This window comes from Nothobranchius furzeri, chromosome 3 (genome assembly GCF_043380555.1).
Source record: "Nothobranchius furzeri strain GRZ-AD chromosome 3, NfurGRZ-RIMD1, whole genome shotgun sequence".
NCBI lineage: Eukaryota > Metazoa > Chordata > Actinopteri > Cyprinodontiformes > Nothobranchiidae > Nothobranchius > Nothobranchius furzeri.
The window spans coordinates 76,556,208-76,573,650 of record NC_091743.1 but is presented as its reverse complement, the minus strand read 5'-3'; the positions used below and the strand labels follow the sequence as shown (position 1 = coordinate 76,573,650).

At 39.5% G+C, this 17,443-nt stretch overlaps 1 protein-coding gene and 1 long non-coding RNA gene across 5 annotated transcripts in view; one reads left to right on the top strand and one right to left on the bottom strand.

The window, feature by feature from the left end:
• Nucleotides 1-469: 469 nt before the first annotated feature.
• On the bottom strand, nt 470-8,693 carry LOC107374369 (uncharacterized). The gene is made up of 2 exons (XR_001571506.3): nt 8,522-8,693; nt 470-3,132 (listed from the first exon to the last, which is right to left on the bottom strand). It is a non-coding gene; the product is annotated as an uncharacterized lncRNA (long non-coding RNA).
• A 115-nt stretch (nt 8,694-8,808) lies between these two features.
• Nucleotides 8,809-17,443, top strand: part of ephb2b (eph receptor B2b) — a 168,672-nt gene continuing 160,037 nt past the window's right edge. For all 4 annotated transcript variants that reach the window (XM_054732884.2, XM_054732876.2, XM_054732879.2 and 1 more), the window contains exon 1: nt 8,809-9,148. In XM_054732884.2, coding sequence (XP_054588859.1) covers nt 9,097-9,148 — 52 coding nt within the window. In that variant the 5' untranslated portion in view covers nt 8,809-9,096. The remainder of the gene's footprint in view (nt 9,149-17,443) is intronic.

Here is a 17,443-nt window from a genome sequence, read left to right as displayed (position 1 = left end):
TTACATAAAAACATGACACACGATGCAACTGAATGGTAGAGAGACATCTAATACACAACGCAGATAAATTTGGGATAAAAAGTGTAGTTTGACTAAATGATGATACAATTTTAATTCAAAAACAGCTATGTACACACACCACACATACATTTATGGTTCTGAGATGATTACATTCACTGTTCACATAAACAATTGCTCTGATGAAGGCAGCAGCAGAAGTAAAAACATGTTAGCAAAGGTAAAAACAAGCTTGTTATGCTCTGTGTATGAAGAATCACCTCGATAGCATCCACTTTTCTCTTTTACTTCTCAGATATATTACCATTATGATGATAAAGTGGGATTTATTGAGTATGTGACTTTGCTTACAAAATCTAAACAAAGATTTACTGAAATGTTTAAGGAATGGAAACTTAAGTTGGTGTGAGATTAGCGAACTTCACAGTAAACTGGTAATGATCACGCCACATTCTGGATTTCAGGATAACTTTATTACTTAAATGAAATAGTTCCACTGAAACTGAATATTCAACATCCAAAACTTTAACAGTTACACAAGAATACAAAAACAAAACCCCAACAGGAAAGCATGAAAACAGCGTTTTAACTAACTAATAATACCTTGTTACCAGGAGGACCGATGTGACGGATAGGTTATAATCGACCACACGCGTTTGCCCATTCATACCTACGTGACGGCCAATTCACCACAATGTTTGCTTGTTTTCCCAACCAACCAGACGACTAAACTTACATTGGTTGACACACATTTATTGGGTCAGTGCATCAGTTTGCCATTAACACAGACATCTTCACACATGAGCCTGCTGATGAGCTAAGCCAGAGTGTAAACCAGCTTTCCAGTATAATTTATAACCCACAAGTCAAGCCAGATTAGGTTTGATTGGATCGCTGGTGCCATATGTGACCTACAATCTGTGCCCTGCTTGTACCGCGTGGCGGGAGGGTCAGTGATCTCCCTGGGCCCAGGTTGCCATGGGAACGACCTCTGGATGCTTTCCCCTGCTCTTTACAGCCCTCACACGTCTCAAGGCAGAATTATTCAACGTTTCTTTTATGCGGGCGTGTGCTCTTCTGCTCTATTTCCCTGCTCTGTTCTACGGTTGTGGTTCCGCCTGCTTCCTCTCGCCACGCAGACGTTCATTTGCATTGGCGTTTACATGCACGTTAACGCTTACACGGACGCAAACACAAAACGTAATTTCGCTAACCACACGTCAACAAAGACATTCACTTCAAGTCGCCAGACTTGTTTCATCTTTGCACAACATTTTTAATACCTAACTTTTTATGCCCGGTGAGTCAACCCGGCTAAATGTTGGAGGATTTCTTAAGTCGACAGACCAAATCTGGTTTGTGCTGATAAATGTGTTCAAGAAGAATCGTTGCCACAAGCTATTTGGTTTGGAAAGTTACCGTGTCTTCATGGTAAAACCTCATGTCTGACTGAATACAGCTTCATGGCTGAGTTCAACACGATTATCTGCAGGGTGAATGCTGACTTCACTTTTGAAGTTGCACCAGGCAAACCTCAGCACAGGGTGACCATATGAGTAAAGCATGAAGCGTATAACAGCTTGTAAAACCATCAGATTTTCTTCCATCAGAGCTGCTAACTCACACACAGGAAAAGTACTTCTGTGCTCCATTAATCAGCGGGTTAAATGTGTGAAATGTTTAAGTGTTATGAAAAGAAGAGGTCCGCTGAGTGGTCTCTGTGAAAAATAAACCAATTTCTTAAACTTACAGAGAAAAGAACAACTCTTAAGGGCTGAGACAGCCCATGTTGCACACAGGAGAATATACAGGTTCCCTTTGGAGATTCACAGTTTCTGACCTGCTTCCTCTCAAGGTTGAGTTTAAATAATACCACAAAGGAGGTGAAGTCTCCTCAGAGAAAAAACAAAGCCCTCATTTTCCCTAACAGCTTCTGCACACCATGAAATCATCAAATAGAACGTACTACTTGGCTTTTACTGAATTGTGAAAAACCTTTAAGTCCACTAGTGAAGGCTCATCTTTGGGTAAAAACACCCTTACATTTTTACTTATAAACTGGAAATTTAAAATATACAATAAAGTAAAACTGAGAAAGGGTAGAAAACATGGGCGTTGCACCCATGGGGGTTTCAGCACTCACACTTTTGAAAAGCTTGCAACGCGCCTGGTAGAAAACCACGGAAACTACAACCAGCATTGCATTCTCTCATTGGATTAACTGAAGGACCATCAAAGTCTGAGGAGTCAAGACGGGGTTGCATGCTTTCTGCTCCACAGGTACCATGGTCCCGGCGATATGGTGTACAACTACCCTGAAGTGTGAGTACTGCCCCCCAGTGCCAGGAAACTACACACTGCCGCTTTAAAGGGATGCTGATTTGTGTTTCTCCCCAACACGGATTCTTTTCCCAACAAAAACACCAGTTCCTCCTGTTTCCACGTGGATTTTTAACCACACTTTTGAGATTTATGACTTAGCTAATAATAAAGTAGTTTCTAGGTGGTTTACAAGGCTGCTGTTTCTGTAGTGAGGCTAGAAACGGCTCTCAGTGAGCGCTGGGTAATACTGAATGAAAAACAAGAAACTGGTATTTTTCCCTAACAGTGAACAAAGCCTAATTAGATCTTTGTTAGATTTTTAAAGTAAAATTTAATTGTGGTGATTTAGGTCACAGTAAAATGTTTTTGCATTTTAACGCTTTATTATAATTTAATCACCGCATCATCGTTTTAACAGCCTGCTGCTGTGGCGAGCACACGCTCGACTCAGCCTGGCCCGTACCTCAGAGCGCCGAGTGAAAGTCCAGGGTTAAAGACCTAAAAGGTACTAGTGGGACTTTCTAATCCCACCTAGTGAATCCATTTAATGTTATTCCCAACAAACTCCACCGGGGTTGTCTGTATGCCAAGGAGGTCAGCGAGCAGCACGGTAGGTTTCCCAGAGCTTAACCGACAACTCTGCATCAGTTCCAGTAAGCCTGTGGAGCTGGGTCGTGATGAAAGACTCTGTCCCTGCAAAAAGTCCATTGTGACATGCAAAGAAACGGGAATCCTCTTAGTGGTAATATCCTGTTGTGCACCTCCATCTGTTGCTTTGTGATGGCCGACAATCTAAGTGAAGAGAGGAGAGGAGGAGATAAGGAGGGAGCATCATGTTTGGTACTTCCTTCTAAAAAAAGACCTACGCTCAGTGTTTTTATGCATCTGATGCTGGTGCTCATATTATGTGTTTTGCACTTTAAAAGATGGTTAAATTACAATTATTTATTTCATAATATCTACTCAGTTTCACCACAAACTACTCAGTCTAATTCATATGGTCATAATGAGCCAAAAGCAAATAATGATTTTCATTTTCATTGCAAACAGAACATTTGCTGTGTTTTGTTACGGCGAACAACGCCTCATTCAGCTCTTTTTATGACTCCCTATGAACGGCCCTCGCTTGTTTCTCGTCTCCATCTCCGTAATTCACTCACAACCAGAGACACAAACATGTTTTGCAGAAGAATGAAGCTGAATTCTGTACGGGTGAAAATCAGAATATGTTGCAAAACCCTGTTTATTCCAGTAATTTAACTTCAACTGAAAGACCATTTAAATGTTCATGAACCCTTTGCATGTAATGGATCTTATCTGGTATATCAGTTTCTCCTTTTGGGTTGAATTACTGGAATAAATAGAATAACTTTTGCACCATATTCCAATTGAGCTTCACCATACAGGCCTCTATGAAACTGATATAACGATTGATTAGGTTGTTCCATATGTAAAGAAGTGCTTAAACATTGCTTGTTTTATGTGCAATTAATCAAATTTAACTGATGAATCTTGGGGTAAAAACAATATAAAAAAAAAGATTTGCCACCAGGACCCTTATTTATCAACCATTCTTATGCACAGATCTATTTGGTGCATAGGAATTATTTGACGTATTTTGTACGTGTCCGTAGAAATGTTCCTAAATATCTCGCTGTTAGTTTTCTTATTTTGAAGGAATGCAGGAACTTCATTCCTGCCTTTGGGATGTGGCGTTTTCAAATATGGTTACTTGAGAGTGTTTCTGTATGCGAGTTACTGAATGGCCACAAGCACCTGGGTATGCACACGTGGGATTTATCAACAGTCGTACAGTCGTGGCCACTGCGTGGTTTATAAATCCAGATTTTGGCCGTTCATGTGACCATCGTAGTTTTCCTTCGTAGAACAGAATGTAGGACGGACAATATGAACGTTTGGTAAATGAGGGCCAAGAGGAGAAAAAAAAAGGTCTTTAGAGCAAAAACATCACAGGACCGGTGATAGTTTGTTGCTTTTATGAAATTTCTTTTTTAACGGCATCATTTCTAACTTTTAATGTCAGTTTTTCAGTCTGCTCAAACGACAACACTATCATCATCACCACCATCATCACAATCATCATCATCAGATGAAGACTGCAGCACTCGTTGGCTACGGCTTGATTTGTGTTCCTGAAAAAAGATTCCTCTGGTCTGGAGATGCAAACCACAACATCAACAACATGCTGTGTCATCAAAACAGCAGCAGATTTATGTGATCGGTTCATATAATTCAGACGAGACGCGACAGCGTTCACAACCAAAAGCCATGATTAATGTCCGCCATTTAATCAAGGCATTTATTCCATCATGACTGTCAGCTGAAGGATATTTTACTGGAAATGTCTTTAATAGCAGCAGTGCTTAGATTTATTAAGATGGTAAAAAGCGTTGTCTGCCCTGTGACGGGCATTTAAAACATTACTGTGCTCCAGTGGCTCATAAGCTGAAGAAAGCACGGTCTACTTGTTTAGTTTGGTTGAAGAAAACCAAACAAGTCAAGAGTTAGAGCTCCTGTAGGACTCCCAACAGTTTACTAGTAAAGAATCTACGATCTCTGAGAACTTCTCTTAACAAGAAAGGAAATTAAATCCTGCCAAGATCTATGGTCTTTTTAATTAAAGCTCAAGCAATTTAGTGGGATTAAATTAAAGTTTTGGCAAGGGCAAACCAGTGTGCTGGGAAGGTGGGGTGGCCGGGTGGAGCGCAGTGTGGTGAGGAAAGGTTTTCATGAGCGGTGGGCCCATCCCTCTTTGGTTTCAGACGTACTCCATCTCCCGTTGGGAAGCAGGAATAACCAGTTTTAGGCACAAAAATCTGCCTTGATGTTGAAATGAGCAGATTAAAAAAATCCAGATCCTGAAGAAAATTATCGATCAGGACTTTTACCGAGATCTGAACTTTATTCTGAGGATGTGGTTTGAGCGAAGGTTCATCCACAAAAAAAGACTTTTCTGCAGCACCGGCGGTAGGACCATCTGTAGAAGATCCTTTTATTTTCTGTCTTCAGTGATGATGAATCATCAGAATCTCTTTAGAGTCTAAACCTCCACAGGTCATTGGGAATCTCCTCAGGAATGCACCAGGAATGAAAAGCTTGTTTAATAACTGATACTCAGCGTTTATTCTCCCAAATGAACTTAATGCGTAACTTTGGGCTAAATATCCGACACGGACACAATTCCTTTTTAACGACTACTTAATCCATGAAAACCCAGCGTATTAAAAGACACACCCAGGTAACTAATAAACACATTTATTTCCTTTTTTTCCCCCCTAAAGAAAACGATCCTTGGTAATCTCTTTTCATCTAACTTTTATTTGAATTTAACACGTTAAAAAAGTAGGAAACTCATTCACAACAGAATCACATCATTTTCTAGAGACAGAAAGAAAAAATAGGAAAGTATATAAACTCTCCATCCTTTTCACGCTGTCCAGCCTCTGGAGGGCAGTGTCGATGCAATCACAGTTTCATAGAAAACACAATAATCCCAAGTTCATGTGTTTATTCTTCAAATTGTTGTTTATATGTTTCATTTTGTTTTGTTATATGTTTATTGTTCAGTTTTAACAGACTGAGTAAATTTTGTTGTTTAATTACAACTTTAAAACAGTCTAGGACTCCCCCCCCCCCCAACAACACGAGTTTTATTATTTGTTTATATATATATTTTAAAAGCATTGCATTTTAGATTATTTACTATTCTATTTTAATTTGATCTTTTAGCAGACTTTAGTTCCTAATTGTGAGATCTCCTCTCAGAAATGCACACACTTTCATTGTAATTTGCCTAATACACACACACACACACACACACACACACACACACACACACACACACACACACACACACACACACCTAATGGAGTTTAATTAACTGATATAATAACACAAATACAAATATTCCAAAATCGCTTAAATTGTACTGAAGAATGTAGAAATGCACCTTTAAACACAAGTATAGATGCTTAATTTTAAGAATTTTTGAACAATGTTTATTTTGCGTAAAAAATGTGCAGCGTGTTTTTTTAAATCATACTTATGGTTATTTTCCCTCATAATTTAAAATGCATTTATTCCTAAATACAATTCATCTGAATTTTTAGTATGGTAAATTATCAAAGTTATAATTTTACCATTTCTTAATGTAAAAAGAAACTTTTAAAATATTTATATGAACATTTTTAGGCATTTTTGCTTTAATATTTTTTTTCTAATTTCTTTATTTATTTCATTTTCTTTTTCTTAATTTTTTTGTCCTTGTTTCTTTGTTGATAAAGTCTGCTCTCACGGCTTTACACACCGGTTATTCTACTCAGCTGACCGTTCGGAGAAAATCTACTTTGTGCACCTTTTACATGACTGGAACATAATTTGCTGGTAATCTGTAGCGTCGATTCTGCCGTGTGTTTTTGTTTATGGCGGTAGTCTGTTGGCCTTTAAAGCTGCTGAGTTACGGGACATTAGCGGCGTGCATGCCTTGCTTTTACTGGATTACAGGCTTGCAGGGGAACATGAGAGGATTTCTGGCATATTTAGAAGCTCCTGCTTTGCATTTGAACCATTGCATTGCAGTCTGAGAAGACATGGCAGCACAGCGTGGCAGAAATCTCTCTGCCGGCAAAACTTAAGAAGTATTAATATAATATTTTTCCAACATCTTTCATTTTACTTCTGACTCAAGTCAATACTGAGCTTGTATGGGACTCATTAAAGTGAGTGAAGCAGCTTTCTCAGTGCCTTGCCATTTTGTTCCATCTGTTCAGAAGTCACCTGAACATGATCTGAAGCCAGCCAGTCAAGTGACCTGGAATCAATACAGTCCAGTCCAGTGGAGGCAAATAAATCAGCCTGGTTCATTTAACCAATGAGAGGTCTGCTGTGCAGCGCTTCGGCCTGTAAAACCAAAGGCATGTTTGATGGCAAATTTTTAGTCAGCCTCGGTAACTCTATACTTCATGTCCAGCAGGCATCTCTCTTCTTGCACACATTGGGTTGCTGTATTTGAGCCAGCTTTTGTTTTCAGGTCTTCTTTCTTCTTCACAACCTGACTTTGTTCAGCAGAGTGAATTTCTGTTTCAAATCAGAGATTCTCTTTGGGTTTCACGATGTGTAAACAATTACGCTGTAAATGACACTGTGAATTATTTTATAATGTGAAAATAAGAAATGACTTCTTCAACTTAAAGGATGCTCAGATAAAGCCAAAGATGATTAAAATGAATTATTGAAAAGGTAAAAAATGCATAAAAGCTAAATGCATTTTATTAGAGTTCAACAAAAAGCCAAATAGACTAAAATCTATTTCTGTAAATTTATGACTAAAAGATTAAACCAAAACATAAAACTTTATATGATGATACTTTCGTTAGAGGGGTTTAGCTTTTAGCTCCAATTTACTTTCTGGGACTCTTTGTGGCTGAAATAAAAAACAAACTTCTGTTAAGCTCCACTCACTGATTATGAGTCATGTTAAATTACACGATTCCTTCTAGTTTGTTCATGAAACATACAGTTTAAGTTTCAGGTGTAAATGATTTAATCAAACTTTAAAAGTGACACTTAGCACCCCAGGAAGGATGCTAATGAAGTCCAGTAAATGACGTGCAATAATACAATAATATTAAATATTCACAAATTTCTAATTTATCCTTTGATCTCTTGAAAAATCTCTAGACTACATGCTTGTAAAATATAAGGTAATGTTTGTAAAACGTTTTCTGTAATTATGATAATTAATAATGACAAAATCAATAATATAATCATCACATATGGACAGTAGTTATCTATCTATCTATCTATCTATCTATCTATCTATCTATCTATCTATCAATCTATCAATCTATCAATCTATCTATCATCTATCTATCTATCTATCTATCTATCTATCTATCTATCTATCTATCTATCTGCTCAGGCAGCTAAACAGTAAGCATATTATAAACGACCTTCTATAAATGAGTACCCAGCTAGGTCTTGAGCCAATAAATAAATTAAAAATAAATACATAACTAAACTAGAATATTCTCTTGAAAAGCAGAAAGAGGGGTTAATTTAGAGTTAATCTGTGAATGTGAACTAATAGATGGTAAATGTTGGAGTCCAAACACCGAAAGGAAACCATCAAACTTACTTTAGCTTCTCTGGATCTGCTCACCTGTTAACCAGCGACGACCCGCTGCAGCTTCTCAGTAAACAGATTAAACGTGTGAAGTTGTAACAAATAGATAAAAAGGGCCGTAAATCCATTTAGAGCAGAGTGGGACTGAGAATAAGACGCTCCATCTTTTATACGCGCTCCCTCAACGCTTAATCGAGACTAGGAGAGGCGCTGCGGCGCGTGCGTCCGTCGATGATTGACAGCGGGGTCAATTAAAGCGGATTTGAGGGGATGGACGTGGCTCTAAACGCACCGCTCCGCTGCCGGTGTAAACATTTAAGAGCCTTTGTTTATCTGTAACCTACATACAGTTGTGTTGTGTCTGTTTTAAGTGAGACAGGCGGATGTAACTGCGGTGAATAACGGAGCTGTCCTGCCGGTCTCCCCGGTCCTCCCCCCCGTCTGAGCCCTCTTGGTTTCGTCCAAACTTGGTTCAGATTTGAGTTCGTTAGCTGTGCTATCCGGGAGCGCTGCATAGGAGGAGAAGGACCGCCAGTCCCCTCTTTGCTGCTGCTGCCAATGGCTCTCGGGACCTGTTTTATCTGAGTGTCTGGGACTCTGAAGCACCAATAATGGATATTCTATGGATATTATGGACCATACCGGCCGTAATAGCTGTGGAAGGTAAGCTTGTGTCTCCATCCCGGTCAGACGCATCCTCACACCGGCGCGAGACAAAGCGCGTGGATTTCATTGTAAAACCGGTACAATAATCTATTCGGGTGTTTTATTCTCTGGGTTTAGCTGACCCGGTGACGGTTCTGACGTTCATCACCGCGTCCGCTCAGCCTGGGATGGATGTGGGTCACAACAACATGACGCTCTCCTGGGTCCTGGCGGTCTCTAAAAAACGGGATTCAGGACGGAATTAAACGGCCGGCTGTAAATAAAACGGGCTGTTTTTAGCTTTGTTGGAATAAAAAGATGTGAGAAAAACGACAAGAGCACCGGTGGGCAGGGAGGTGTGTCGCGCGCCGTAGTCACACAGTGAGAAATATGTATATTTTTACTGAAATGGTCAATTTTATTTCTGAATATATAACCTGAGCTATATCCTCCAGAGCGAGTTTTATTCATGTGCAGAGATTTAAATTCAAAGGTCACCAATCAGCGTGGCCTAACGCACAACGTAACAGCCTCATTGGACTCTATTAAAATTACATTTAAAGTAACTGTGATAAAGCGTCCCAACACAATACTATAGGACATGTCACCTAACGCACAGTCTACATTTATTCTAAGTTTCATTTCTGTTATCCCCAACAAAAACTAAGAAGGTGCACATTTTATTTTCACTTATTTCAGTCTTGTGTTTAAGGTGTGATTTGCAGGTAATTCTGAAGCTGCACTCACTGACAGGTCAGGAGACACCACACAGCAGTGTGGAAGGATCACCCTAGTAATTTATTCAGCCTATTTTGGGGATTCAAACAGGAAACAAATGTGTCCTCTTCCTCTGGTCAGTCACCAAACCTCCTAATTACAGGTGGAGCAACGGCGCTATCCTTCATCCCGCTGGTTTAGTTTCAAATAAAGTACAGAAAAGTTTACAGTCACATCTTTGGTGCGTATGGCATTCCAGATCTGTTTAGGAAGTTATGGACCTGGCAGGATTTGTATACTTTAGAACTGGCACAGACTTTGACAAGCATCAGCATCATCCGTATTTATGTAGCCTACAACGGACTGCTCCAGTTTATGTTTCAGTTACATCTCTGCAGCTTCAGATAACATCTAAAGCAGCAGGGAAGGCCAGCTTTTATATTTACAAAGTGCAATTTAGAAATTTTCTTAAGGCTTCACCAGCAAACAGGTCTAGCCTAATAATTTCTATAAATACAGGGACACACACACACACACACACACACACACACACACACACACACACACACACACACACACACACACACACACACACACACACACACACACACACAAAGAAAATTGAGATTATTATGCAGCTCCATCTTTAATCTGATCATAATTGTTTATTTTCACTCACGTTCTCACCACACTACAGCTTCATTGCTGTTGGAATAATTGTTTTTTTCTGCTCAGTATTTTCCTTGCATTCTGTCCCAGTTTAAGGAAAGCCCAGGATATGATATCTGCCAAGAATAACAGCAATTTCACACTAAGCACCATTCCACTTCCACTTCCACTCCGTCTGTTAAAAAAGCTCGAATTGACCACTTTTTATTGCTGCTCTGCTACTTTTTTCTATTATTTTTTACTTTGATCATCCATTTTTAAACGTGTCCCAAAAAGAGATTGTAGTAATTTTTCCTGCTATAATGTTGATGCTCAGCAGAAACATTGCACGCATTTTTTTGAGTGCCGCTACCTCAAATGATGACTGGAAAACTGGCCAATCTGGTCGCCCACTGAATACGGTTCAGCCTCGTTCTACGCAGTATCTCACCCTACTCGACTGTCCAATGAAATTGCCGGGACGCGTTACGTAGAAAAATAAAAAACAAAAAAAGAGTTGAAAAAGAGGTCACCGCAGCTCTAATCCACACAAAAAACGAACGAAGAAAAAAAAACTATCCCAGCATGCAACAGAAAGGAGGCCTCCGGTGGATTTCCTTGACACATTTTGTAAAGAGATGTTTTTTTTTGTTGTTATTTTAACAGTGAAAAATGCATTTGTGTACTTTATTACTGGTTACCCAAACATTATGTAAATAACAATAAATAGAGATTCATTGATAAAACAGCATGCTTTCAATACTCTTGGAAAACTTTGGTATAAAAAAGCACGACGCAAAATAAAAGAAGCACATTAGAAATCATATTACTGGGATCTATAATAAGCCGAATTACTGTGGAGGAAATTTAAAAGGCCAACTTGTTATACAAATAATTAACGATTTAGGCAGGGTCGTGCTGGAGCGGAATACGGGATAAAAAATGTGTCTGAACTTAAAACCCCAGCCGTGTCCCCAAGTGTCCATTTTTTTTACATGTGGTTTGTCAACTTTACCGACATGCAGAAACAAAAAAAGTAAGATAGCACCAAAGCGCTGATGCTCGGGGTGAAATCCATTTTCCTCAGTGTCTCCTTTTGTGCTCCCACTCCAGCCTGCAAACTAACTTCATTCATCAATTCCGTTTACTTGTTTTTAAAAGGCTTGTCCGCTGAGGAATTCCAACCAACTTTAGATTGTTGATTAGCGTTAATATAAGCTGATGCCATGTCTTATTGGTTTAGGCAACAGTAACAGGCAAGCTCTTTTGGAAAATTAATGGATGTAGTACTGCCAGGAAAATTAGCCCAGCTCTATCAAACATGGCAATGAAAACACACAGAGGATTTATCCCTTCATTAGCTCACCCATTCATTGTCATCAGTGATGAGCTGGCGGTCCTACCAACAACAGCGGCGCTCATCTAATTCTGTTGAGTGGAAAATTTCAGATTCATTCCCGGGCAATAAAATAGCTGAGGTCTGGATTGTTTTGTGGAGATAAGTTTTACTACGTGGTTGTTTGGCTTCTTCGGTCCGGCCCACCCCTCCTGCCTTCCGGGGAGATGTTTGTAATGCTCAAATGTTTTTCTGGGACAGTTTGTGTAGCTGGGATGCAACAACAACCTCATAGAGACTTTTATCCAAGTGATTGTTGCTTGTTGGACTACAATGATAAATCACTTTAAGAAAGAATTTAGTTCCTTTCTCTGAAGGAAACATGATGGGAGTGAAACCACAGTAAAATGGAGAAGTGGGGTAGAATGAGATTCCTTCAGCGCTCTATTCAGAAACGGACGAGTCAGACAAACGTTCGCAAACACCAGCCGAGTCGTTGTTCTGTATTGGAAGAAACTTGCATTTTTATCTTTGAACGAATTGATGAACGACTCTCAGTACCACTTTCTCACTATCTCTGTATGATTCTAACCTTTTTTAAACACTGCCAAGTTCAGTGACGATGTTTTCATATGTAAATGTCCTAGCTGCTTGTGACTACAGTTTTTTGTTATGAGTGGTTGTGCGAGTGTCGATTGGCATAAGTTATGTTTGTTAGAAAAACCGAAGAACATCCACATGGGGGGGGATTTCTGGAACAGGGTCAGTTAAAAGGTAAAACGAGCGGCCATATACAATCCAGTGTTTTCCCAGTCCACCCAGTGAGCAGATGCACGGGGCTGGCCTGCACGCCAACCACCACAGTAGGCTTTCACAAAGAATCTGTCTCTATTCAAGCCCTAATCCAAGCTGCCGAGGGCCCAGGCATTGTCACTTTGCATGCAAAATTTCAATTAGTGCTGGTACCAGTTGTTTCACTTGAAGGGGGTGTCACATTTCTGAGACATCTATTGCTACCTTTAGGGTGAGATTAAGGCATAAGCATCACCAATTTGCTTAAGAAAGTGTGTTTCTCCACAGGAATGAGCAGTTCTGCTTTATTCTAGCTACTGAATTACACCTTGTCATCAGCAGAAATGAAAATACTGGAGGATATATTCAACTGTGATCACATAAAGGAGGGAGTTTTGTTTGTTATCTCTGTAGAAACTTTTCCTGTTAGAGTTCCTGATGGTTTTGCTCTTGCTGGCATTTCAAGCTGAACAGTTATTCACGTTGATCTTGGAATCAGCTTTTTTAAGCTATTTGACTAAACTTTGGCTCCAGCGTGCGATGGACGACTCGACACCGTTTCCATGCTTTCAGCTGTTCGACTCCAACTGCTTTGGTTAACTTTCATGACCCAAAATCCCATTTGCTACTACTGTTAAGGTTTCAGACCTTTTACCCTTGAGATGTGAAGCTAAAATGGCATTCTACTTTTTTGATTGGCGTTGAAAGGGCTTCGTGTTGTGACAAGGCCCTGGAAAGTCCTTTAAAACCAATAAGAATGTAATATGGGCATCCCCAGAAGGCTTTGCTCTTCATTCTATTTAACAACCTTGGAAACACATTAAGATAATCTTGGGAATGGTTTTTAGATAACCACACAGGTTTGAAACAACAGGTGATTTGAAAATTTTGAATTAGAACACCTTGAAGGAAATTTAAATGTGATGTAATTACCAATCAATATTCCACAGCTGTTTTTCGATAGAGGGTGGATACGATTTGTGGGGATCACATAATTGCAAGGTGGTATGTACCCGCACAACCCTCAAAACTCACTGCATATCCAGAAGAGGTGTTAAGCTTTGGAATGGTTTAGATGACAACTTACAGAGTGCTGCTAGTCTACTACTATTTAAAAGACAATATAAGATGACTGTTATTGAGAAATATGTTGAGAATATGTGATGGAAAAGCTTCTTGGTTTTATTCTGTGTTGTTATATAAAAGAACTGTACAAAATAGAAAATGAATAACAAAATATGCATGAAAGGTTCATTAACAAAACATTTATTGTCAAAAAGTATAATATTGTAATGTGGAGTAGGTGCACATAAGCTTCTTTGCTTCAGCCTACTCCATTTGAGCATTGTTGTTGTAATGTTGTGAATTTTGAAAGAATACAACAAATGTAACTGCTCAATGAATGTGTTAAATGAATGAATGAATGAATGAATGAATGAATGAATAAATAAATAAATAAATAAATTTCCCCCACTGGGAAACCAATTGAATTATTTTTGAAAATGATCAGTAACTCTGAGTTTAACATGCATGCAGAATGTGAAAATGGTCGTCTACCCCTATTTCCTGCATTGTAGCTGATAGAAAAGCTTGGCTCAGAAAAAAAACACACAGATCTACGTCACACTGTGAATTAGCGTTCATGGACTCGCCTATCTTGGCTCGTGACTGGGGAATGGTGTGTTGATGCTTGCATCCAGGAAAGAGCAGAGCATGCCTTGGCTAGTAGAAGCTAATCCTTAGCATAATATGTTTATTATGAATATAAGTGCGTGACTCTGAACCAGGAGATGCTTCAGCTTAGATCTAAAAACCACAGGTCAAGTGAGTCACTTTTTCAATTAAAATCACATTTCTTTGATCTAAGCACACATTATTTACATGTAGAATAATTAGTTTGGAGACTTTTCTTATTTTGCCTCACACAGCTTCTGTTTGGGTTACAAACTACACACATGCAAGCTAATAGCTAATAGCTTGCTCACAAGTATTTCTCTTTGGCAATTACTGAAAATAAAAGACACAAAAAGAGCTTTTCTTTCAGTAAGGTGGGACGACCTTGATAGCGTGAAAAGCACTCAAATCTTAAATTTCTAATTAGGCATTATTAAAAACACTCAAGTAGCTGAAGGTGTCTGAGAAGTAGAAAAACTTGCAACAAAGACACTTTGATGGGAAATCTGAACTGGGGCATCGTGTTCCCTGCAGGAAGTAAAAGAGAAGTTATCACTAACATGGCAGTGTCCTTCTCATTTCATTACACAAGTCTAAATAACAAAACTGAAACCAAATACCAACCAACTGGGCGATAATCAGATCAGTTTGAGATTAGTGCTTCAGTTAACGGAAAACTCAAAGAAAAGCTTCTTGGTTTACTTGTTAAAATAACTTTAAAGTTCAACTTCACTCAAACGTTTAATACACTGCAGTGGTCTCTAGTTGGAATGAATGTAATTTTCTGGAGAAACATCCCAGATGATCCCGTTTGAGCACGTAAAAGGTAGCTAGAGGAGAAAGTGGCAGAAAACAGATTTGGAGTCTAATTTCCTGATATTTGGACATCTGGCCTAAAAGCAACATGACTACCACTGACTCTGCTCTGCAACAATGTTTAATCCCCACAAATAACACAAGACTGGAGTTCTGCTGTGTGGTGGAGTTGCTAATGCTAATGTTAGCTTCTGCTAGCCGAGATAGCCTCTGCTGATGACATGAATGTTAGTGACAGTGCGACGTAGATTTGTCAGGCTTTTCTAATCCTAGAGTTTCACCGTCAGTTTTCTATCTGAAGCTAAAGCAGGAGATAGGTGTAGGAGACTATTTTCATGTGCAGCCTGCATGAAACACTCAGAATGACGCCAGAGTGATTATAATCAGAAATAATGATTAAAAATGGGATTTTGGTTAACTTGGCCTTTGAGAGATTATAGACACCCAAACAGCAGCTTTTACGATTTGTTCTTTGTTACATCAGCGTTAACTAAGTCACTAACGTGACCAACGTGCTGTACGCTGCAGAAGCTGTATGCTTCTGCAGCGTACAGCAGTGAAGTAAGACTTCAAAATATAATAAAACAAGCAATTAAGCTGCCAGATAAATGCAAAAACAAGGTGCAGTTGATAATACAGAAAAAAGACTGGATTAAATAAAAACTGCTTTCATTGTACATTTTGCATTAAAGCTAAAAATGAAAGTGTGCTGTCTACTGTATTTTCCGGACTATAAGCCGCTACTTTTCCCCATGCTTTGAACCATGCAGCTTATAATGAGGTGCGGCTTTACTGAAGATTTTCCTTCACCTGCCAGGGCGCTTTAGCAGAAAGTGAAACAGGTGGAAGTCAAAAGTGGAAATGGAAGAAAGTGCTCATTTTAATGTAGCACATGCAAGCAGCCGGCACGACCAAATCCATACCCCCTCATCATGGAAACTACACGTATGAGTTCATATGATGCCGCATTTAAGTTGAAGGCCATCGATCTGGCAGTAATGGAGGGAAACAGTGCTGCCGCACATAAGCTTGGCATGAATGAATCCATGGTTCTGCGCTGGAGACGGCAGCGGGAAGAACTCATTCAAGCCAGCTTCACCCCATGATGATGACAGCAACACGGACAGCGACACTGACGTCGCCACAGAAAAGGTATGTGACGAAGCTCTTCTGAGGCTGTTCAGCTCCGACACTGAAGAAGAAGATGACTTCAGTGGTTTCAGTGCGCAGGAGGAGGATGAATGAACTAATCAATAACTTTTCTGTTTTGTTTGATACTGATCAGTTCAGTTATGTTCAGTTAAACTACGTTTTCAATTCAGTAGATATCCGGTAGATATCTGCGGCTTTTAGCCCGGTGCGGCTCATATAAGTACAGTTCCATGTTTTTTTAAAAACTTAGTAGGTGCGGCTTTTATTGAGGTGCTCTCTATAGTCCGGAGTTACGGTAATTGTTGACGATGACAAATGGAAACCCGTTCTACAGTCTTGGAGCCACGACTGAAAAAGTGCTTTCATCCCCGCAACTTCATTTTAGATCAGGGAACCACCAATAGGCTCGTCACTTTAATGCTTTACAGCATTTATTTTATTTTAAATGCATCTAAATGACACACAGAAATCCTCACTTCTTATATTAACTCAACATCCAAATCAACAACAAGCAAAACTACACATGTAAATGTTTGTGATTTCTTTTTTGTATAATAGCTTTTCCCTCCACTTAGGTTTAGTGCGTCTTTGATTAAAACAAAGACAAAAATGTGCTCTACCAAGCAGTTGAGCAGGCAGAGAAAGGGATTATTAAGAGTGTGACGCTGTTAACATATTAGCACTCTATAATTCTCTAAATGACATCTCAAAAGCCGTATTTACAAAACAATGCTGTCAACTTGCCTCAACGCCATAGCAGCATCAAGGAACCTTAGGTCATTTATAAATGGGCAGACCATGGCGGTAATGGTGCAATCGTGTACTTTTTATAAAAGATTAGGCGATGGCGGCATGAAGGGGGTATGGGGGCGATTCCCGCGCTGCCACGGACTTCCGTTTATCTTGGACATAACTTGCTTTTTATTGCAATTGAAGCTGTGATCATTACGTTTTCTAACAAGCCACTCCTAAGATGTCTTCCACAGTCCCCATGCAATCTGTGGTGATCTGAGCTCCTGCTCCAACGGAGAGAAGCTCCAATTTGCCGTCTCAGCTGATTTTGTTCCAAAAGTCAAACTTATGGCCCATATTTATTTCCATCTTCGATCAAGTTGCCGGTCGGAGCTCGGCATTAACTCCCTACGTCATCATACCACCATCTGTTGCACCAAGGCGTA